The sequence below is a fragment of the Lacerta agilis genome, chromosome 7, assembly GCF_009819535.1.
Source record: "Lacerta agilis isolate rLacAgi1 chromosome 7, rLacAgi1.pri, whole genome shotgun sequence".
NCBI lineage: Eukaryota > Metazoa > Chordata > Lepidosauria > Squamata > Lacertidae > Lacerta > Lacerta agilis.
This window is the reverse complement of record NC_046318.1, coordinates 66726326-66750146: the sequence shown is the minus strand read 5'-3', so window position 1 is coordinate 66750146 and position 23821 is coordinate 66726326. Positions and strand designations below refer to the sequence as shown.

The 23821-nt window shown below is 42.5% G+C and overlaps 1 protein-coding gene and 1 pseudogene across 2 annotated transcripts in view; both read right to left on the bottom strand.

Annotated features, from left to right (window-relative positions):
• Positions 1-23821, bottom strand: part of OXR1 (oxidation resistance 1) — a 230994-nt gene that overhangs the window by 152421 nt on the left and 54752 nt on the right. For both annotated transcript variants that reach the window (XM_033155737.1, XM_033155736.1), the window contains exon 3: positions 18759-18803. In XM_033155737.1, the coding sequence (XP_033011628.1) occupies positions 18759-18803 (45 nt within the window). The remainder of the gene's footprint in view (positions 1-18758; positions 18804-23821) is intronic.
• On the bottom strand, positions 5555-5673 carry LOC117050535 (annotated as a pseudogene).

Genomic DNA, 23821 nt, shown 5'->3' with positions numbered 1-23821 from the left:
CAGCAGAAGAAAAGGTTGCCTGTTTCAAAAATAATTAATGGGACCAAACTTGTTGATGATACTAGTCAGACTTATGAGCACAAGTCATGAAAATCATTCCCACCTCGTGATTCAGCATCTTGCCCCAACCCCTTAGCTCCTGCTTTTCCTTTTCAATTTTTTTTAAAATCCTGTCTCTGTTGCGATGTGAAACGATGTGATGTTACATTTTCTCCCAGCCAGGAAGACAATAATCAGGGGGAAGGGGGAAGAAGAAAGGGAGGGGGGAAATGCTAGTCTGATAGATCGTTTTGCTGTTGAAAACAAAATACTCAACAGTTTCGATAGTTGGTTTTTATGTATTTACTTTGAGACGGTTTGGGGTATATTTTTGCACCATCTATCCAACGTTAAGCACTTCAAAGTTGTGTACGATTTAAGCGGAACAATCAAACACATGCTAAAAATCCATCCCACTGAAATCAATTATCATTAAAAGTCCTTAGCCCTGTCTGGATCACACTCAACACTTGTCACATCTGGTATATTGCAGAGATGAGAAACTTGTGGCCCTGCAGATGTTCTGGGACTCCCAACTCTCATCAGCCCCAGTTACCAAGGCCAGTCGTCAGAGATAATGGGAACTGAAGGCCAACTACGGTGCTGGCGAGAGGGGCGCAATTCTCCATCACTGCTTTGCTCCTTCATTCCTAGACCCAGTCATGGTTAAGAGAGGCTACGCTTCTTCTGCCAAAGGTCCCTGCCATTAACAGATGGCGATGAGGATCAGGCTGAAGTTGGAGACTGAGGTGCACTGGGCAGAATGTGCTCCTCAGCTCACCAGGTAAGAGCATTTGGGAGGAAACAGTTTTGTTCCTATTAGGTAGATAAATATGTACATCAGGCTTCTCACTTGCCCAGCTCGCATGCCCGGATCTTGACCCTCACTCAGTCCACACTGCTTCTGCAGGGAAGGGAAATAAACACAGGGCAGAGATTAGAAGGAAGAGCACTATTTCAATACTAAGCTCATGCCCCAATTTATAGCAGTTGCTTCTCACAAAGCAAAACAGTAATATTCTCAACTCAAGACAAAAAGCAAGAAGATCGGGCAGCATCACTCTTGGGGATGCTACAAGGATCCGTGAAAGATGTGCCGGCCTGCAATGCAATTGCAAGTTTAAGAAGTAGGAAATGTTGTTGTTGTTGTGCTGTTTTCTCTCTCCCATGCATGCACACACAAACACACACAGCAAGGTATTATATTCCACATTCAACAACAAAGTGCGTTCCATGCCAAAATGTCAGCACTTCCAACCAGCTCCTGTCCCGATACCTCTTGGAGCTGTCCGTGTTTGGAAATGTGGCACCCTCCCAGACCCAATGCCGTAAAAAGCAATGGGGCAGACTTAATTTTTCATGCCCATTTGAATGCAAGCACTCCCTCTACGTCTGCAGGGATGCAAATCCTTTACAAAACCAACCATTAAATGGCTGCTAGCTCAGAGAGCGCCTCAAGACGCTCTGAAGGCACTGTCAAATCAGAAGAAGCCAGCCATGTGTGATGTTGTCACCGGTCACCTTCAATATCCATTTGTATTTACTGGAGCTTCATCCCTTCCGCATTTTTTAGGGCGGGGGGTGAGTCAGGCAGGATCCGTCTTCATTCGCAGTAATGGGCTGCCTCTAATTCTGTAGCAGGATTCCGTTCCTGTGATTTTCTGCTCGCTGCCTGGCCTGAGGTTACAGCCTGCACTACTTACTGATCCTCATTAATACTGATGTCATGTGGAATCAGTTTAACTCGGCTTTAACGGAATATTATGGAATCGCCTGAATGTGCAACCTCCCTTTGAAGTCAGGGCTCGCAGTTCACAACACATTCGAGAACCTGTCACATGCAATGTAGTGAAACTGGAAACGGATGTGCAAAATATGGGGATGCTTTAAACTCGACTTCTGATGAAACAATGCAATGCTGAACTTCTTCACTACCCTGCATGCCCTCTCCAGGATCTTCAGGGGTGGGGAAACATTTCTGAGACAAGCGCCACATTACCCCCCACGCTCCATAGAAAGCTGCCGGATGCTACATTGCAGTACTGGGGCAGACCATCCTCTGCACAACCACACACACTCATATACAGCTACTTCTTATGGAAATATATTTAATTCTTATTAAATCTACTCAATTTCCCCTTCCATTTTTCTCCTCAAAACCATAAAACCAAGTTTGCTTGTTTGCTTTTTTAAAAGCTCTCCAACACCCTTTATCTGTCCTTCAAAAGTCAAAACCGACTCAATAATCCCAACTGAAGACTGCAACTAAATTGCAAGCCCTGCTTTGTAGCAATTCAGAGCCTCAAATGGCAAAATGCAATTGCATGGAATGCATAAGAAATGAATGGAAACAATTACTAAATTCATAAGATATGAATGGAAACAATTACTAAATGCACAGACACTTTATGCATATTGGCAAGGAACACAAGTTCTCTGTCTCTCTCAAGGTACAGGTAGGTAGCCGTGTTGGTCTGAAGAAGTGTGAATGCCAGTAAGAAACTTAGTTGGTCTCTAAGGTGCAACTGGAAGGATTTTTTTTCTCTCTCTCAAGGTATATATTCATGTCTGGTTTGATTTTCTTGCAGAAGAAGGAGGTGTGATTTAACAGCATCAAAGCCCCTTCTCTCTCAGAGGCTCACCACTCAGCCAAAGGGCAGAAAGGGACCCAGAGGGTTATTTTAAGCCCAGCTGTATCTGGCCTACAGGCTGGGTGGGGGCCCCTACCACTGTCCTATGCAGCCATATAAATTCTTGTGTACTCAATGCCAGCTTCCATTTCATCCCCTTAAACCACAATACGTGTCCCCAAACCATGCAGGGAAGGAGAAATTTTCTCATTTCAAGGCACAAGAGCTTTTCCAAGCATGATATTGGCCTCCCTAAGCAGTTGCTAACAGATACATGATCAAAGTGGCTGCACACTTCTTCCAGGAAGCGAAAGCAAGCTGTGGCCTCCAAGGCTTGTTCGAAAGTAATGATTCTCTCTCACATTGCCCTTGTTTTCTTTAGGGAACAGTTTTTCCTCAGGGCTTAAAAACATGTGAACAGAACAGAGCCCCATGCCTCCAGAAGCTCCACAATTATTTGAGAGTGATAACAAGCATGCAGACAGGAGCGGTACAGTATATATTGAGGGTTGGGGTTTTTTTTTGTTTTTTTTACACTGCAGCTCGAGTCCCTCTTACCAGGGAAATGTAGTTCAGGGAAGGACCATTGCTCAGTGGCAGAACAAGTGCTTTACATGTAAAAATCACCAGGTTGTTGTGCCACCAAGCAATGGTCCTTCCCAACACTGTGAAGCCAAAATCTGGGATGCCATCTGGCCAGACTCCATCTTTCTGTTTTATCAGGAGAGCATGGCAGCCATTTTGGTTGCTGTGACCTGGCACAATTTCTCAATGCAGTACCCCTCCCTGTTTTGAAAAGTGCTTTTTGGGGGTGCTGCGCAATATCACAGCTCTGAAAAAGTGCTTTTTCGGGAGGGGGGGTTGTGCCATGAAATCGCATGAGATCACGGCAACCAAAATGGCCGCCGCTCTCTCATGGTAGAAATCAGAATGTTGCGGTTCCTAGTTCAAAGCAGGGGAGAGAGAGAGAAAGATGTTCTGAAGTTTCACTACTTTTGGCAGACTACAAGTCACACGATTCTTTGGGGAAGCCAAGACAGTTAAGTTTGCATTAAACTGAAACACGTTTGCAGACGTGTCCTGAGCAATACAAAGTGCAGGACTGTGTCAAAAGCTTTTTCAATCATAGCGTAGGAGCCAGGCTATCTTATATAACCGCTCTCTTATACTGTATAACATTCACCCACCCTTCCCCAACAAAGTTATTTTCAGGCATCTTGGACTACAATTCCCATCAGCCCCAGCTAGCACAATGATAGTCCAAAACATATGTTGGTCACCAGGTTGCAAAGGGTTAGTTACCCTGGGAGGTAAATGTTAGAGATTTCAGAGTTGCCTACGTGCAGAATTTCAGCTGTCTATCTCCAAGCAATTAACTAGCTGGCAGAAAGCCCAGATCTGCTTTCTCTCAGACCCTTAGCAACGACCTGTGATTGGTCAATGAGTTCCTAAAGAACTGAGCTCTGTGTGAGAGCTGGTGTGGTTAGTGTGTGGTGCAGGTGTTTTGTGGTTAGTGGTCAGTGTGAAGAGAGAGAGACAGAGAGGAAAAGATTTTATGTTTTGTTTCTTTTATTTTATAAAGTCTGTAAAAAGTAACGTATGGATGCTAGTTGCTTCAATCAATAAATACTGTATATAGTTATCCAGTGAGTTGCTGAGTTCCTGCGTTGAGCTGTCTAGTCAATTTCACAACAGCCAGAAGCTTCCAGAAAAGTCTGCGTCTAACTCTGCGGTGTCCAGGAATACGTTATACTCCTGACACTAAATCTTAAGAGTAAATGGCCGGAAGAAACCGACAGCTGCATAATGTAAATAACTTAAGCAAGCAAGCCTTGGGGTATTCTAGGAATCTCTGTTAGCCAAGTTTGCTGATGATGCCAAATAATTAATCAAGGCAAAATTCCAAGGAGGCTGCCAAACTAGGGAGGTAGCCAACAGGTTTGTTCCATTGAATTCCTGTTTTATTTTGGTTTTGTATGGTTTTTTTTAGTACGACAGCTTTATTCATTTTACGTTGCGCCTTTGTTTTAATGATATTGTTTGTTTCGATATTGTACAATGATTAGACACCTCTAAAATACTAAGTGGTATAGGAGTATAGCATCTAGATCAAGGGAAGTAATAGTACCACTGTATTGTCAGACCTCACCTGGAATACTGTGTCCAGTTCTGGGCACCACAGTTCAAGAAGGATACTGACAAGCTGGAACGTGTCCAGAGGAGGGCAACCAAAATGGTCAAAGGCCTGGAAACGATGCCTTATGAGGAACGGCTTAGGGAGTTGGGTATGTTTAGCCTGGAGAAGAGAAGGTTAAGGGGTGATATGATAGCCATGTTCAAATATATAAAAGGATGTTATATAGAGGAGGGAGAAATGTTGTTTTCTGCTGCTCCAGAGAAGCGGACACGGGGCAATGGATTCAAACTACAAGAAAGAAGATTCCACCTAAACATTAGGAAGAACTTCCTGACAGTAAGAGCTGTTTGACAGTGGAATTTGCTGCCAAGGAGTGTGGTGGAGTCTCCTTCTTTGGAGGTCTTTAAGCGGAGGCTTGACAGCCATCTGTCAGGAATGCTTTGATGGTGTTTCCTGCTTGGCAGGGGGTTGGACTGGATGGCCCTTGTGGTCTCTTCCAACTCTATGATTCTATGATTCTATGAAATGCTTTTAGATAGATAAATAAATAAATAACCTAAAAGCCACCTATCAATAAGTGGTTCACGAGGCACAGAACAAGCCAATGAGGGCATGGTAATGGAACTACCAAATCCAAAGCTTTATAAAAGCAACAAAAAATTGTTTGTTTGTTTGTAGTAGTAGTAGTAGGACCCAGCCCATCCAGCTGGGTTTCCCTAGCCACTCTGGGCCGCTTACAGCAATAATATTCCTACGGCACCCGGTATTCCCAGGTGGCCTTCCATCCAAGTACTAACCAGGCCTGATCCTGCTTAGCTTTTGAGATCAGATGAGATTGGGCGTGTTTAGGGTAGTACAGCTGTAGATGTGTAAATGTGACATGCAAAAGAAAGTAGAGTTTTTTCCTATCCTAGCCATTCCTGAAAACACTTCGGCCTGCTTTGCCCATTTGCAATCCAGCCCTAGGGTTTGAAAAAGGCATGAAAATTTCCTCAGTATATTTATTTTGAATGGGCTTGGATCCAAAGGGTGTTTTCCACTTGTGGAAAAGCCAGCCCTTCTCCCATTCCACCTCCTATTGCACCCCCATGGAAGAGGGAGCAGGAGCAGGGAATCTCCATTACACTGGCAGAGGTTCACCTGAATGCTCTGGATCTTATCTTACTCACACACATACACACACAAAATTGGAGATCTCTAAATGTATTGCACCAGTAAAAGCACTCTTTTATTTCTACAACCGGATGACAATGGCTTTCCCTGGCTTGAAGAGCTAACAACTCACAAAACCGTCGCTGAGCATAAAAATATGTCCTCGCGTGACTGTTCTAACAAGGCAAGGGATAGCATGCAGAGCTATTTCAGCATTCGTGTATTTCAGAACAGAATGTGTAATTTCCTTTTTATTCGTATAACTAATCATATTTACAGCACAATCCTGTGCATGTCTAAAAAGTATGCCCCACTGAGTTCAATTGGCTTCAGGAAAGTGGAAGGCAAGTTTTCTTAGCAGCAGGTTTCAAGAAGAACTTCTGCTTGGATATAGCAGAAGCGTGTTGCCTATTTCTTCCTTTCTCTCTAACTCCGGTAGCGATCGCAAGCAATTTAAAATTACCATGCAGTCAATTTTCTTGATATGGATAGCTTCTTATAACAAACACGATCTCAGTGGCTGTGAATCACAAGTGCAGCTGCGCTCGGTTCCTGCTTGCGGGCTTCACATAGGCATCTCTGGTGGACACTGTGAGAGCCACTGGCCTGATCCTGCAGAGCTCTTCTTTTGTGTCCTTAAAAACTCGCAACAATCTGCCCCTGGGAGCAACAGTGATTCTCATACTTCCCACTGCTGATACTGACAATGCCTTGCATCAAAGCTGGTATTCAAAGGGCAGGCGGTTCAGCTTTTGGAAACGGTCGGCAGAAATTCTCCATGCTATTCGTAGGCAGCAAAATGGTGTGTGTGGAATTTCACCAAATGATCTACAAGGGATGAGCGAAGTTCTCCAGCAGTTCAGGAGAAGAAGAAAAATAATTTTCAGACATAGGAGAGGGGAATAAATGTTTGGTTAGGAATCAGAGGTGAGATACCCACGTAATGGAAGCTGCTCTCAGGTTCATTCACCACACACAGAGGCAGCTTAAGGTCCAAAATAGTTTGCTGCTGTAGAAGATTAGGCTTCGGCAATACAGTTCTGGATGTTGATATATACATACAGCCTGTAGGCTTTGCAGATACAGATACAGGTACAGTGGTACCTTGGTTTATGAACTTACGCTAATCCATTCCAAAAGTCCGTTCTTAAACCAAAGCCATTCTTAAACCAAGGCACACTTTCCCTAATGAGGCCTCCCGCCGCCGGTGCCCTTCCAGAGTTTGGATTACGTTCTTAGACCGAGGTAAAGTTCGCAAACCAGGGCACTACTTCTGGTTTTGCGGAGTTCATAAACCGAATCATTCGTAAACAGGACTGTTCTTATTACAGGTAGGTTGCCGTGTTGGTCTGCTGTAGTCAAAACAAAATAATAAATAATAAACTCCTTCCAGTAGCACCTTAGAGACCAACTAAGTTTGTTCTTGGTATGAGCTTTTGTGTGCATGCACACGAAAGCTCATACCAAGAACAAACTTAGTTGGTCTCTAAGGTGCTACTGGAAGGAGTTTTTTTAAAAAAGTTTTTTTAGGACTGTTCTTAAACCAAGATACCACTGTATATACAAACACAAAGGATCTCTGTTGCTCCAGATGTAACACAGACTCCAAACTCAATTCACAAGATTCACTGGCTGGCTAATGAGCTGTCACACCTTAATCACTTATATAGACGGTCCCGGGCCATTGCCACAGCAGCTGGCTTGGCTGACCTTGTGCCTGTTGGCTTATCTCATATGTGGCGTGATTTGTGCCCATTGTGAGGATCTGAAAGGGTTACACACAGATCTAGCTACGCCGTCCCACAGGATCTGACGTTATGTTTTGCTTTGTGTATGGGACTTCTGTAATTCTCAGACCGTGTGTGAAGGTTGGGAGAGAAGGTTGGTTTCGTTTTTGCTTGTATCGGAGAGGAGTCATGAACGCCTCATCTCCTGGCATTTGATTTATGCTACGCTGTAATAAATCTGCTTTGCTGACAGAGAAGGAGTCAGTGTACGTTTGTTCCAGACTGCTGTTTTTACACAGACGATATTGCAGGAAGGCTGTGCTTTGAGACGCTGTGCATTTCAACTCTGCTTGGTGAAAGTGAAAGTATTTTTGAACTGAGTAATCGGGAAGCCTACCGGACCCATTTTGGTGATTTATGGCTTCTGAACGCGGGGGTTTTATTGCTCCTGACCCCTCGCAACACAAAACCCATGAAGGAAATTAAGCCCTTCCTGCAACCATTTTGGCTCACTATGTTGAATTAAACTTTATTGTCAGTTCATACTTGGCTGTGAGTCGTGGAAGACCTGCTCCGAACCTTGTAGGGCCTTTTCCCAATTGGCCTGGGACAGTGTGGCCCTAACTGACTCCAGCTGCAAAAGCTGAGGCTGCTGAAGAGGCTAGAGACAATCTTGGCTGCCTTTTAGTACAGACTGCCATGAACCACCATTGCAAGGATTGGTAGAACAGGAGTAGATCTGTTCTGTGCTTATGATAACATTTTATTTTCTCTTGCTAATTATGTTGTTTTAAACGTGCATTTTCTGTTTGACTTCCTTTAGTAATCTTTTCTTGTGAAATGTTAAGGTTTTTTGTTAAGTTTGCAGCACTGAGTGTGCATTCTGTACTTGACCTCCTTTGTAATGTTTTATTTTCAAATCTTTTAAGATAATGTTTTAGTTTCCTGCTAATTATGTTGCTTTGAAGGTATATTTTATACTTGGCTTTCTTCAGTAATGTTTTCTTAGGGATTTTTTTATTAGATGATTTAATGTAAGTTGTAAACCACTTTTTCTCTTAAACATATAAAGTGGTATAGAAATGAAATTATTAATAATAATAATAATAATAATAATAATAATAATAATAATAATAAAGGGAGGGGGTAGGTGCCTAGTCTAGTCTTTCCATCCAACAATATTAAAATAATATTAAACAACACAAAAAACTGGATCTATCAATGTGCCCAAAATTCATGGTGGCTAAACTGGGGAGGCCATTTCTTTTACTATACTCCAAAAGATGACTAAAATTATCCAAGTTCCAGAGAAGGTAAAATGAAAAAAGTCAGGAAATGATTTTCTGTTCATTTTTGATCAGTTCTCCTCCTACTCTCCTTTCAATAACAGATCCTCATGGCATACCTAACACGGCTTTTAAATCTTCTCAGTTTCAAGAGAGGTCTGGTCTACAGCAGAGAGAGCTGTAATTTGAAACTCCATAATTCTGAAATTCCGATTTTGGATATAGATCAAGTTTGGTACATTTCACTTTTTATCTCTCAGATATGAAATAAAAAAATCTGTAACTATTAAGAATTGATTTTCTACATATCACCGTAGCTGGGTAATCTGCTAACACATAGCTTCAAAATACATATTTGTAGCAGCCCATGTTTATCCCAGGCTTTGATTCCCCCCACCCCTTTCCTCTCAGCACCCTCGTACTGCTGCATTTGTTGATAGACCTTTCTGAACATTTTGCAGTTCTGTTTGCTCTGTCGATCATGCCTCAGGAAAACAACTAGAAATATATATTTTATTTAGATTATTTTTTTTTTTCATTTTTTAGTGACCTGTTGGTGCTGTAAATGCTGATTGTCTTCGTGAAGCCGGTGCCTGGAATTAAAAGCTCTAAGTAGCGCTGAAGAACTGCTGTGCATATACACCGGCAATTTGATTCAGGAAGTGCAAATAGGCCTCTGCCCCCAATTTAATATAAATTCTCCAAATGGGAAGGTCTGCAACTATAGTGGCAGGTTTAATGTGGCGTCATTAGCCTGAGCGAACATTCTGCGCACAGCCAAAACTTAAATCTGGTCAGAATAAAACATTTCCTGCACAAAACTGGACCTCTTTTAGTAGCATTCTCATTATGTAAATATAAACCAGCTCAGTAACAACCACTGTCACTACCTGTCAAATTGTCTATATTGGACAAACAGGCCAAACCCTATGCCAAAGGATAAATGGACATAAATCTGACATCAGGAATCACAAAACAGAGAAACCAGTAGGAGAACACTTCAATCTCCCAGGACATTCTATACAAGATCTCAAAGTACTGTAGCTGTTTTATTACAAAAGAATTTCAGAAATAGACTGGAAAGAGAAGTTGCTGAATTGCAACTTATTACCAAACTTAAAACCATGGAGAGACCTGGTCTGAATAGAGACATTCGATTCTTATCTCATTGTACATGATAAAGCTATTTTTAGCCATCTCACCCCTTCCTTTTTTCCTTAAGACCAATTGCAGTTGTTAAGAGTCATCAACAGGTTTTCCACACCTATCAGCCAATCACCCATTCCCACCACCCTTCTGAGTAATACCCCTCCCCACCCTCTCACTATATATAAGGGTTTGGTGACTTCTGTTTCAGTGTACAGTATCTGAGGAAGTGTGTATGCACACGAAAGCTCATACCAATAGCAAGCTTAGTTGGTCTCTAAGGTGCTACTAGAAGAAAAAAAAAATCTTATTTTGTTTCAACTACGGCAGACCAACACGGCTACCTACCTGTAACTGTCAAAGGTATAAATAGCTTTATACCAGGTCAGGCTATTTTCCATCTGTACTCAGACAGGCAGTGGCTCTTCAATATATCAGACTGAGTCTAGTACTTTCCTCATTCACTGCATTTTGTCTATTACTGAGGAATGGTCCATTGCCCAAAGGCAAGTTGGACCTTGCTCCTACCATTTTCCAACAGCAGAGCTTAAACTTGCACCTCCCCTTTCCCATCCTCTTGCCAAGGGAAGGGAACCTTTAGTCCTTCAGGTGCTGCTGGATTGCGGGGTGAGAGGGGAAACAGAAATGCAATTTGGGGGAGGGTAAATGGAAGGGGTAACATCATAGAGCTGATTCCTAGAGGAGGGAAGGGAATGGCTATAGCAATTTATACACACTATATAAACGGCTAGAAAAGCTATTAAATAGGCTATATACAATTGGGGTAATTGTGCAGCTCTTCCAATGTGCTTAAAAGAGTTAAGGTTTTCTGAGCTCGGGGGGGGCGGGCGGACAGAAACTGAACATGAAAGGTATGTGTTTGATCCTGACATATAAATGAACATAGTGTGGCTATTCTGTAGTGAATGGCCAGTCCTTTTTAAGATGCTGTTATAACGCTGTATGATTATGGACTGCAAACTCACATTGTCATTCTGGGTGGCACAGATTATGGCTGCAGTTCTATACATAACTGGATGTAAGGCCTATTGAAATCAATCTCACTGACTTCAGAGTAAACATCCAGAGTACTGCATTATATATTTTCATATGGGGAAGTTAAGTTTTTTGGGGGCGTGCGTGGGGAATATGGTGATTTCTATGCACTTCCTACATCTTACCAATTAATTTGCAACAAGTCCCTTGCAACTAAAATGACAGCAATGTTAACTCTCTCTTTCTGCTACTCAAACAAAACAAAACACAGAAGAAATGGGGACCTAGAACAACAAACCCACTTGAGTAAGTGCGATCCAATCCCCTCTCCTGAAATCCTAAAGAAAGCATTTTTTGTTTGGCTTTATTTAGCTCCAAAAGTCCACTCAGCAGAATAGGAAGCTCAAGGACACATTTGCCTCAAGTTCCTCTTTCCAAATATACACACAGAACGTTTAGTTGTAGGAAATTCAAACCCAGTCTGCAAAACCTGTGCATATTTACAGTCTATTCAGTGCTGACTCCAGCATTTGTGAAGGCCTTGAGCAATGATATCCTTTTTGGGGGCCATCCCTGCCTCCCTGAGATGGTCTATCTCAGGCATAGGCAACCTTCGGCTCTCCAGATGTTTTGGCCTACAACTCCCATGATCCCTAGCTAACAGGACCAGTGGTCAGGGATGATGGGAATTGTAGTCCAAAACATCTGGAGAGCCGAAGGTTGCCTATGCCTGGTATCTGCTCCTGGCCAGTGTATCCACTACTGCCCCTTCACTTATTATTACATTTAATGCAACTATAACAGAAAGAAAGAAAGAAAGAAAGAAAATAACAGTGGCAGCTCACATTAACATTAACAACAACAATTATGAAAAGAGTTAATCACTCTTGACAGACATATATGTCCAAACAGATGCAATCATCCGCCTCGTTTGGATAACGTACACATTCAAATGTAGAAAGGACAGTGAGACCTTCAGACCGCCGAGCGATAGATGGTGGGTGTTTGCCCTTCCAAACTCACACTTCAGAAGTCCTTTCACAACAATAACAGCTTGCATGATCCAATTTTGTTGTCCATCTGTTAATTCCCACATCACCCAAACATAATTTAAAAGTCAAAACAAAATAAAATTTAAAAATTCCTTCCAGTAGCACCTTAGAGACCAACTAAGTTTGTTCTTTGTATGAGCTTTCGCATGCACAAGAAAGCTCATACCAAGAACAAACTTAGTTGGTCTCTAAGGTGCTACTGGAAGGATTTTTTTATTTTATTTTGTTTTGACTATGACAGACCAACATGGCTACCTACTTACCTATGATTTAAAAGTATGTAAGTATCTGTAAATATCAAGGGTCTGCCCACCCCCCACCCCACCCCAATAAAGTTAATATGAACAACAACCTCTAACCAGAAAGTTTAGGGTGCACCTACATCATAAGCCTCCAAAAGGCATTATCAGCATAACATTCTTTCCTGTGAAGGCACTGCTGAGTCAGAACAGGTCTGGAACACCATTTTTATTGAATCATTGGCATTTTTAAGTCTAAAGAAACACTGCATATCGACACCAAAGCAACTCCCCAATTGATTGAGCTGAGTGTTCCCTATACCATAGGTGCTCAAACTGTGGACCGCCAGAGGCTCACAAGCTTAATTCAGGTCTCTTTGGCATGTCTGTGGTTGAAAATGAAAGGTCACACATCCATCCCACGGAATATTTATATTGATTTTTAAATTGCATTTTTTATTGCTTCTTTTATTGCATTGTGGCATTACAACTGCTGCAACAGGCAGAAAGATCTTGTAAGTGGTCCACCAAGACCCACAGCAATTTCCCAGTTGCCCATGGAGGGGGGGAGAGGCTTAGGAAACACTATTCCATTCATCTCAATGACCCCAAACCTCTGATTTACAGCATTCCAATAAACATTTATAAACAGGTTTAACTTTCTGTAAAGATCCAATTATTTCCTCCACCAACATAGGAGATGCTGAGGCACCCAAAGCTGATGGTCTAAAAACAGACACCAAAAAGTGTTGTAACCGAGCACTACTAGGGAAGTTGTATCTAAACTTCACGTTGAAAATGATTTAAAAAAAAAAATTTATGCGTCCAATCCTATTAAGTGATCTAACACAATCAGCTCGCTTCTATACCTATACCTCGCGTTTTCTATACCTATATATTTGGAAAGATTTGTTCGTTTATCTGTTTTCTATGCATTCAGACTCCCCTTAAGATACCATCACCAACTTTGGTTTCTAAGATGGAGCAGAAGGTGTTTGTCTAACAATACCATCAAACACCATTTTGAACAAGGATGGCAGACTAAATCATTCCAAAGTGCCCTGATTTTAACCAGATTTCACACGATGGCTCCTGAGATCAAGGAGCATGTTTTGGTTTAGGTTTGGATACCACTGGGTGCCATTTTGAATCAAGATGGTGGACTGAACCTTTCAAAGCTGCATGCATTTGGGCATCTTTTAAGGTATCGCAATTTTCATGCCCCTGCTGCAGGAATCCTCTTCAGAGGAACTGCTTCTCCCCAAAGCAATCATTACAGGCTATGTCAGTGGGCAGTGAGACAGAGCAGCAGGATCAAAGGCTTTCAGGTCACAACACCACAACTTATTTCAGAAGGCATAGAGCAACCCTGCAGAGAATCAGAGGTGGGGCCTGAACTTCCACAGAGTCCAGCTGCCACTTCAGGACCAGCCAGATGCAAGACTGCTGATCCGAAGAACAAGGGCTCCTCATGAGCAAGGGGTTACTCAGGCAATCCAGAAAGCCTGCAGCTGTGCTCTGGGTGGGGCAATGAAAGTGCATGGTTAAACATCTCCAGAGTGTGCTGGAACAACTGTCTTGGGCCAGCTTCTTGACCTGGCTGGTGACTGCACTGTCTCTCTTGTGTTTTGATTTTGGACTGTGACCAGACCAGACCTTTGGATTGACTTGGGACTGCTGGATCAGGTTTTCTCCAAAGCAGTAATTGGATTTAGCATGATGTTCCCTGAGATCAATGAGCAGGTTTTCATTGATGTTAGGATATGATTTTGAATCAGGATGGAGGACTGAATCTTTCAATACTGCACTTATTTTAACCATTGATTTGAAAACTGCAGAAATGTTTTTGTTTGTTTCTTAGAACTACCAAGTAATGATGGGTACGAGCCTGCTAGTGCTATATATTCTGCTGCTTTGTCATCTCAAATTCAACTGCTGTCAGTCACTGCTTCCCAGTGCTGTTTTGCCAGCACTCAGAACTGCACAATTACATTTGCAAACCAACCTACATACAACACTCAAAACTCGTTAGAGTAACGCATAAAAGATCCTTTATGGTAATGATCACAACATTCCACAATCCCTGAAATAAACAGAAAATAGCCACCAACCGCACAGCAGAGGTAATGACAGGAGAAGCCTGAAAAGTATATTTCACTTTGCAAACAAGTTAAGAGATGTATTGCTCAGTCCTCACCACGGAGAGATCAGAAGGGAAGCTTATGCAGAAAGATGTATTATTCTGTTCGAGAGCCTTCTTTCCTGAAATGAATACCTCTGAAGCTTCCAAACCCCTATGCAGTAAATCTTACCACTGACATTGGGGGGGGGGAATACATTTCATTATTTGCATTCTTTAAATAAAATAGCATTGACTTTTCTGTGATGGAGGAGGAAACTGGAATCCAGTTCTCAGGCTGTTTACATTCACTGTCTAGCCCTCCAAGACTCATGGAAAAATAATGTGCCTTGGGAATTAAAATGGGTCCTATAGCTCTGTCTAATGTATGCATTTTGGAGCCTCACACTGAAAGTATTTCATTTGAAGGGCACTTTGCTGGTGGGTGCATGCATAGTTTGAAAGACAGGTCTTTTCATTTAAGATGCATCCCGACCTAGTTAACAGCAATGTGAAAATCTAAACAGGATATACAGGTCTAGTTCCAATGGAATGCTGGATCCCTAAAACCATAGCTAGCTGATCAGACGCCGGGAACATGTGTTCCCTCCTCTCTGGAGCCAGCGTCAGGCCAAGGCATTGTTCTGTCAGAGGCAGAGCACCAAATGGTGCCCACTCCTCCCCCAAGGTCAAGGTTTCTGGTACCCAAAGCTTGCCAATTTATTTTGGTTCCTAAAGCAGAAAACCCCACAAGTGCTTAATTATAAATTAAGCAACGTACCATTTCCAGCCCTGTCACAACATTCCAAATCTGCTTCCAGTGGCAGCTGCCTCACTCTACCTAATTGCAGAGCAAATTCCCTCTTCCCTTCCTTTGTTGGCGTTAACTATGGTTTAGCGCTACATTCACACCAATGCTAACCATGGTTAGCTCCAGTTATGGTTTCATCGTGCACCACAGTTTGAATGCACTGTGTAGATTGGGGGCAACTTGCCCTACATGGCTGTCCTCAAGGTGACCTCATAGTATCATTTATCTGGCAGGGGAAAGAGTTCTGGACACCATATTTCAAGACATTCTTAAGAGAATGACGTAACTGAGACAATCTAAATAGCCTAGAATTCAGCCGAGGTTATGGGATTCATATCCAATATGAATTCCAAGTATATCAATTACTCTAATGGCTTTCTGCAGTAAAGTAGAACACTGTAACCCGCAGTCTCATAGTAAAGAGTGTCCTAAAAATAATACATAATATCACGGCATGAAAAATCAGTGCCTTTCTCTATATTTATGGCTGTTTTTTCTGTTCTGGTATTCCAAGAAGGGAACAGTGAAATCTATATTAATGTCATTTCTCTCTCTACTTTTTCAAAATCATTATGCGCTGCATGGTTGCTGATGTAATGCAGAAGGCACATAATCCTGTTTAGAACCGACTGTTGTTGTTTTTCTTTCAATGCTTAGGGGCCAGAATCAATGCATTAAAAAATCATAATGCACAAGATTAAAGCACAATCTTTACAGAGAGAAGCTAGTGGCCTTATTGTTGCTGTTTTCGGATGTTACTGCGGTCTTGTGATTTTATGTTGCATAGCACCTTATGACATTTTTATGAAAGTGCAGTTGAGGGAAGCAAAGAAAGGGCAATAATGCTGCAGGCTTTGGGTGAATGCACTGTGCACAGATGCACAAAGATGCACCACCTCTCCCTTTATTTGCCAGAAGAAGCTCAACTGCTGAATGTCAGGAGTGGGGAGCCCTCAATTCCCCTTCCTCCAGAGATAGATTTGGGCCATAGCTCAGTGGCAGGGCACATGCTTTCTATGAGGATGGTCTTAGAGTCAATCCCTGGCATCTCTAGTTACAAGGGTTGAAGTAGCAGGTGATGTCTGAGACCCTGGAGGTCCCCTGATAGATAGAATGTAGACATACTGAGCTAGATGGACCAATTGTCTGCCCTAGTACAAGGCATCTTCCTATAGTCCCATGAGACTGAATGATGGCTGTTCACTTGTGCACACAGAAATTGAGGTGGACACTTGCAGGCATGAGGACCAGGCATCCAGTTTCACCAGCTACTGAACCATCCCCAAGTGCAGCCTGTTCACATTTATGCTGTAGACCTCTATGGCTAGACAGGTGAAATAAAAAGCAATATAAACCCTGCAATGATCACAATCCTAGTCCACAGACTAGTAGACTGTAAGGCCCGGCACTGCATAATGTATTGGTTTGGAGCCCAAACTCACGTTTCATGGTGGCAACGTTGTTCCATGCATGAGGAAGGGCAAGTGTGTCCTGGAGATGTGCCCAGAATTCCAGTTAACTTGGCCATTTCCTTGTGCAGCAGAATCCTCTCTGCTCACACCCGACTGGTGCAAGGCTTCACGCCAAGGTCAATCTGGACTTGATGCACCAATGACTCATCCCAAGTTGTTGCCGTTCCCCCCCCCCCCTGCACAGATCTATCAACAAAACTCACCAATCATGTGCTTTTTGCACTGGAGTGGACTTTGGTTTCTGTTGTTGTTTGAACAGCAGCAATACCAAATAAAAAGAGTTGCTTATGATCATGTAGGCATTTGTGAAAGGGGTACAACCACTCAAGGCACATTTCAGAAAACCACCCCTGCTGCCAAACTGCAAAAGAAGCTCTGAAGTGACTTAGCTCTGTTTCAGCGGCTCCAATCACAGCAGTTCAAGAGAGGAGAGCTGGGAGTTCTACTTTATTTCATTCTAAGTTATCTAATAGCCCAAGGCAGAAGCAGCTGATAGGCATTATTAACTCCTCTTGGTGTCCTCCCCAACAGTTAAGCTGCTCTTGTTGCTTATGCCGATAAGTCACTACAGTAAGGCGTTCTTTAAACCTCCTTGCACTCAATTAGGTTGTCACACACCTATCTGTATCCAAACTTAATGACATGCAATTTCATGCAGAGCTTATAGTTGCAAGGCTGAAAGTTGCCGCATGCTGACTACTTTTTTCTTTCCTGGTGTAGAGCAGGAAGTAGAAAGTATACAACAACATAAACCACGAATATTAACTTTTGTAATAAGGTATTTGTAGGTTTGAAAGGTTTGAAACACACTGATTGTGGAGGGGATACAAGAAGCAACATTAAGGGTTAAGTCAGTCAAGGTAAAAAATAGGAAAATATAAATTTCTACAAAAAAGCAAAGAGGCTGTTTTCACTGGAGACACAGTAGGGCAGACTAAACATTGCATTATATTTGTGATCACATTCAATGTCTCTTGTTTGCTTTAATTCAGAGGTGGAAACCTTTTGGCCCCCCAGTTGTTGCTAAACTGCAACTCCCATTATCCCCAACAAACATGGCCAATGGCCAGGGATGATGGGAGTTGTAGTTCAGCAACATCTGGAGGGCCAAAAGGTTCCCCACACCGTCCCATCCCCCCAATGGCAACTGTGTGTGGAGGAAGAGGAAATTAGGTTTTGGGCTGTGAGATGCAGGGAGGGAGGTTTTCACACCCTTTCCCTCTGTGCTGCAATCCTAGTGAAAAATCCCCAACATCCTGGCACAACCGGTCGTAGTGTTAGGCAGAGTGAAACAGCTGCCTCACATGGCAGACTACAGAAAGCTGGGAGCAGCAGCAAGATGCTGGAGGGAAAGAGCTGGGAGTATCACATTACCTTGTTCCCTTTAAGTGAGCTCTGTTGCCCACAAGGGTGGTGAAGGATACTGCCCAATTATCAGTGTCAAAGGAAGATTTCACTGCTTATCTGGTCAGCTTCTGGATAAGGAATTGCCACAGGGGTGCCAGTTCACTTCAGGCAGCAAAATGTCTTGGGCTGGCCGTTCTCCCCATGCCAACACTCAACTGCTATTTATCCCATGAGGGGAACTGCTGTTGGTAGCAATAGCCACTTCTCTGCCATAGCAAATAATAGCAGCTGTGTGTGTGTTTTTGGTGGGACTCAGACATGGCATAAAGGTTTTGCCCTCTCCCCATATGCAGTTGCGCCAGTTCCTTATTAGGCTACCCACAAATGCTTGTTGTTGTTGTTGTTTTAGCAAACCACTGAATATGATCACACGCTTTTGGTGATGCTGGTCTCTGCCTTTTGCTGGTGCTGTATTCTCTTTTCAGTCCATCAGCTAAAACCTATTTGTTTACGGAAACAACGGTTTTAGCCATGGATCCTAAACAAACACAGCTCAGTGCTTCCCGCAATGCACAGCATGCATGCAAAGTGAATCTAATACTCACTGAGTGGCCTCGGGTGAGTGACTATCTCTCAGCCTCAGCTCCCATCTGCAAAAGCAAGAATAACGTTCTACCTCATGGGACAGTAAAGATGGGTGCAAGAAGGAAGGAAGAGCAATTTGCACAGAGTTGCTATAGATCACAGGAAACGCAAACAATTATGAAATAATATAATTCATAGAAATGTTCTTCACATGACCATTAAAACATAAGCATAAAGCTTCAACAACATTCTTAACTGATTACTTCAAAAATACCTAAGTTCATATACATATGTATGATACTTTTGTTATATGTTGTGATCTAATTTCAAACAAATAACATACCAGAGCTGCTCGGAAAATGGCAATCCCATTTTGTGGTGTTTTTTTTGCCTGCCCCTTTCAGAGCTGTTCCATGCCTCCAAATGTTTTTATTTACTTCCATTTTTATATTTTTTACTGACACTCTTTAAGTAGCAGAGAGAGCAGCTCTGGAGAACAGAGAATAGCTGCTGCCAAACACTAGCCTTTAAAATCTTGCCAGAGCTGAATTCTGCTGTAAACCGCTCCTAATGTACCCCAAGCCACAATCTGCATCACATCCTTGTCTGTGACCCAGCAGTTCATCCAGAAAGTCTCTAGAAGAAGCCAAGTAAAAAGCGAGGATAGATTTTGGCAAGGCATAAAAGTCCCCATTCAATGGATGCAGTCTCACAGATTTAAGTACGTTATTTCTCTGGAAATGGTGCACAACACACAAGGCCAAATGCCAAGTTATATTTAGCAGATTTTTTAAAAGACTGTTATGCTGCCCTTTAAGTAGCTGCACTGCAAGGATAGTGACATCAAGGCCCATTCAGATGCATAACCACACATTAGACCAATGAGTAGCCGCAGCCCTGCCATTGCACATGTTGACTACCCTCCCCCCATCCCTGGCACCTGTGTGTACAGTGCAAATGTCTGCAAGGAGGATGCTGTGCATGAAGGCATCCAAGTGATCTGGGAACCTGAGCAACCGAGGCTTCAGACTAAATGGCAGAATTTAACACAAGGCTCCCTTGCTGCAGATGCATGCGCTATACATGCAGGTGCAAGGGCAGAGCTAGTCACGGTCTGCAACGTCGAGTGCATGCGGCTTCATTCATGTGCTGGCTTTGCACGTAGAATACACGACACTTAGACTGCATGATACTCCATGCCGCACAAGACGAGAGAAATCACATGGCTGCGAAGGGGTGTATGATTGGCTGCAATATTATCAAGTAAATGAAGTCTTTAAAATAGATAAGAAAGTCGGCTTTCAGGTAGAAAAATCTAAGTTGGAAACAGAACTTTTGGACACAAACTCCAAAAATCTCTCCAGGATGTATAATTTGTTGTTGGAGTGGTATACGAAAGATGAACTGGTAAAATCCGCAATGATTGATTGGGCAAAGGATGTGGGACATAATATTTTGTTTTCAGATTGGGAAAGATTGTGGAGGGAAGGTATAAAATTTACTGCATGTAATTTGCTAAAAGAAAATATAATGAAGATGATTTACAGATGGTATTTGACACCAGTTAAATTAGCTAAGATGTATCATGGATTGAGTAATGAATGTTGGAAATGTAAGAAAGTAGAAGGTACCTTCTATCACATGTGGTGGACGTGCCCAAAGGTTAAGGACTTCTGGGAGAAGATATACAACGAGTTGAAAAGAGTGTTTAAATACACATTTCCTAAAAGACCAGAGGCCTTCCTATTGGGCATCTCCAACCATGAGATACATAGAAAAGATAAAGTGTTCTTTATGTATTGCACAACGGCCGCAAGAATCTTAATCGCGAAATACTGGAAGAGTGAGGAGTTACCGACTGTAGAGGAATGGCAAATAAAGACAATAGACTATATGGAACTCGCAGAGCTGACCGGGAAGCTACGTGACCAGAGGGAGGAGGTGGTGCAAGAAGACTGGAAGAAATTTAAGGACTATTTGAAATATCGTGAAAGACTGGTTGTTTGAGTGTAAGCAGCTGAAATATAGGCATTAGCTATAGAATGTTAGATATTAGGATATAAGAAGGAAAGAGTGAATAGTAGAAGAAGATATTATAATATGATTAAACAAGATGTTGTTATTGATGTGTTATTTTTAAGAATTTGGGATAGAGATAACAAAGGTTTTAACTAATAAGCATTATTATGACTGTGAATTACACTGGTTAAGAAACTGCTAAAATAGATTCATTAAGAACGCAGATAAGGGAACGGGGGAAGTTCTATAATAAGATTAGAAACAAGAATATAAAAGTTAGAAAAATTTTGTTTTTGTCTTTTATGCATTGTATTGTTTTTTCGATTGTTTTTATTTTTTTTTGTTTTGTTTTCTAGGTTTCTTTTTTGTAGTGTAGTTATGTTGTTGTGTATTTTTCTATTGTGTGTTTTGAAAAATTTAATAAATTCTATATAAAAAAAAAAAGAAATCACATGGCTGCTGTACCGATTCACGAAAGCAGCAAAGACACACAGAACTGCAAAGGAGGACATTCAGAGAAATTTTGGGGGAGCCTGGGAGGGGGAACTGGAGGCAAAAGGTTGGACGTAACCCAGATCTTTGCTTCAGCCAAGCAACTTTTAGAGATGTCTGTGTTTCCTTCTTTCTGCCCTGCATCTACAATTGCCCTGTCCCTTGTCACCTATCTATGCATGTGCCTACTACAAAATCTGGCAGCAGGGCCCAAGTGCTTTACTCCTTGTGCCATGGGGACAGTTTACAGGGAGAAAGGTTGGCTGGCCTGGGTCTTGCTGTCCCTCAGTGTGTCCTGCTAATGGCAGACAGTCCAAGAGAAATCAGGTGGCCTGAAGAGCCATTAGGGATCGTTCCAGCCCTATCTATCTAAGAAGTCTCCAAACATCTATCTGGGCAACTTGTGGATACACAAAGGTGCCAAATAAGCTTTAGCCTTGCCTTGGACCACAAACCCATCCTTAACCACCTGACCTTCCTGATCCCAGTCACCTAATCTGGTATCTGATTCATCAACCTGTCTCCAATGCCCTCCACCTCCAGCTTCTTGGATCCATGTTTACCAGGCTCAGATCCCTACCACTGGCCTGTTTGGACCATGCCTTTTGCCTTTCTCTGACTTGCTACTTTCCCCTGACAGCTATTTTCAACTCTTGACTCCAGTTCTCCTTTTGAACTGGTGACTGACTGAACTGTCTCCTCACTTCCTCCATGTGTGAATTCATCTTCAGTAAACAAGGGATAGAGATAGATAGGGAGGGAGGGAGGGAGGGAGAGAGATCTGGCTTAAAATGAACAAGTTCCACCTCCTCCATGACACATGTACACAAAGCATGTAAGTTTAGGAAGCCAAACAGTTATCTTGAATAAAGAATAAAGCAAAGTACAGCTTTTAACTCTACAGGCAAAATAAATACCTCTTCACTGTGCCTTCCCAAAACCCATCTGTGTTAAAATTCCTGGCTTCAGTGAGCCAAGTTCACTTGCACAAAGCAAGTTTGCCTCATTCAGATATGACTGAAAAGCCTTCATTCCATTAGCTCGGCTGCCTTTCTCATTCAAATCCCCCTCACAAGCCACTTCTGATAGTCAACACACATTCTCCATAGCAGCTATTATATGTCAAAGCAGAAAGATCAACATCAAGCAGCATGAGCTTTGAAGCATTCCCAGCCCCCACCCCCACCCCCACCCCCGGATTCATTTAGAGATTGTGAATTATAATGCATTTGGGTCTTATCAGATTGCTCTTCAATAAGTCCTGATTGTTAGTGATTTCAATGGATCCTGAATGCAGGGACTTCAGCTACTGTACTGACTCTCAGTACCAGTTCCTTAGCACCTTACCAGATTAATGCAACACTGATCGTGACAATGTGCCTTTTTAGAGAGCTTTTTACAGTATGCTGAAAATATTTTGTTACAGGCAGCATGCCTCTTAATAGCAGCTGTTGGTGCAGTCTGACAGAGTACTGTTGTGCTCATGTCCATCTTACAGGCTTCCTTCAAGCATCTGGTTGGCTCTTGTGAGAACAGGATGCTGGGCTGGATGGGCCATTGGCCTGGTCCAGCAGTTCGTCCTATGTTCTTATTGTGGTCTATCTAGCCTAGTAATCACCCTATTTCTGGAGTTGGCTCACCATTCATCATGTGATGAAGGTGAGGAGGACTCCCAAGGCAAATTAAACATATTTCATCTCACAATCTCTTATGTATATTGAGCTGTGTGAAATTTGGCAGTGTCTTTGGATTAGTGAAGTAGCTGAATTTCCAATCGGAATGTCACAGATTATCTGCTTTTTCCACCAAAGCTCTTTAAGCCAAAAAATATGGGGGGGGGGAGAGACACAACTTATCCAGGGCTTAGATTTTACTAGGCTATCCAAGATAACAATAAATGAAAATGCAGAAGGGAATGTTTCAAGGCAAGGGAGTCAACCTTCCTTAGCAAGCAGGGAACAATTTGTCTGTATTTCTGATGGCAGCTCTGTCAATATATATATCCCTAGAATTATCACTATGCTCGTTTTAGGAGCGAACTTCTTACCCATCAGCCTCTCTTGCAAAGGACAGTAATATATAAAGCACCAACCCTTAATCCTACATTTTATTGAAAAGCTGTCCAACAAAGAAAATTTAACGCTTGCCATCTTCTCTCAAATCTCACCGGAGGCTCCAACCAGGAGTAATATGTGTTCTGCCCCAAGGAGGTTCTTAACTCATTTCGTAAGCCTGCCCAACACCACACAGGAAATTGCTATTACTCTCTGTAAGTTTTTAGAAGGCAATGGTTTTGGTCTTACCGTAGCTTTAGTAAGCACAGGTGCCATGGCCCAAACTTCAAGCTCAGAGTCAGAAGAAGATGACAGCCAGGCTGGATCTAAGGCTGCTATGACACTGGCTGTAGTGGTGGGTCAGGCTCCTGAAACTGTGAGACCACCAAACCAAAGCCCACCAGGCCCAGGCCCCCATGAGAAACTTACCTTGAGCTTGAGGAGCCAAGTGGCTCCTTCACTACCATGTGTGCCAAACACCATGCCTGGCAGGAGACCCCAAAGTAAAGAAAGAAAAC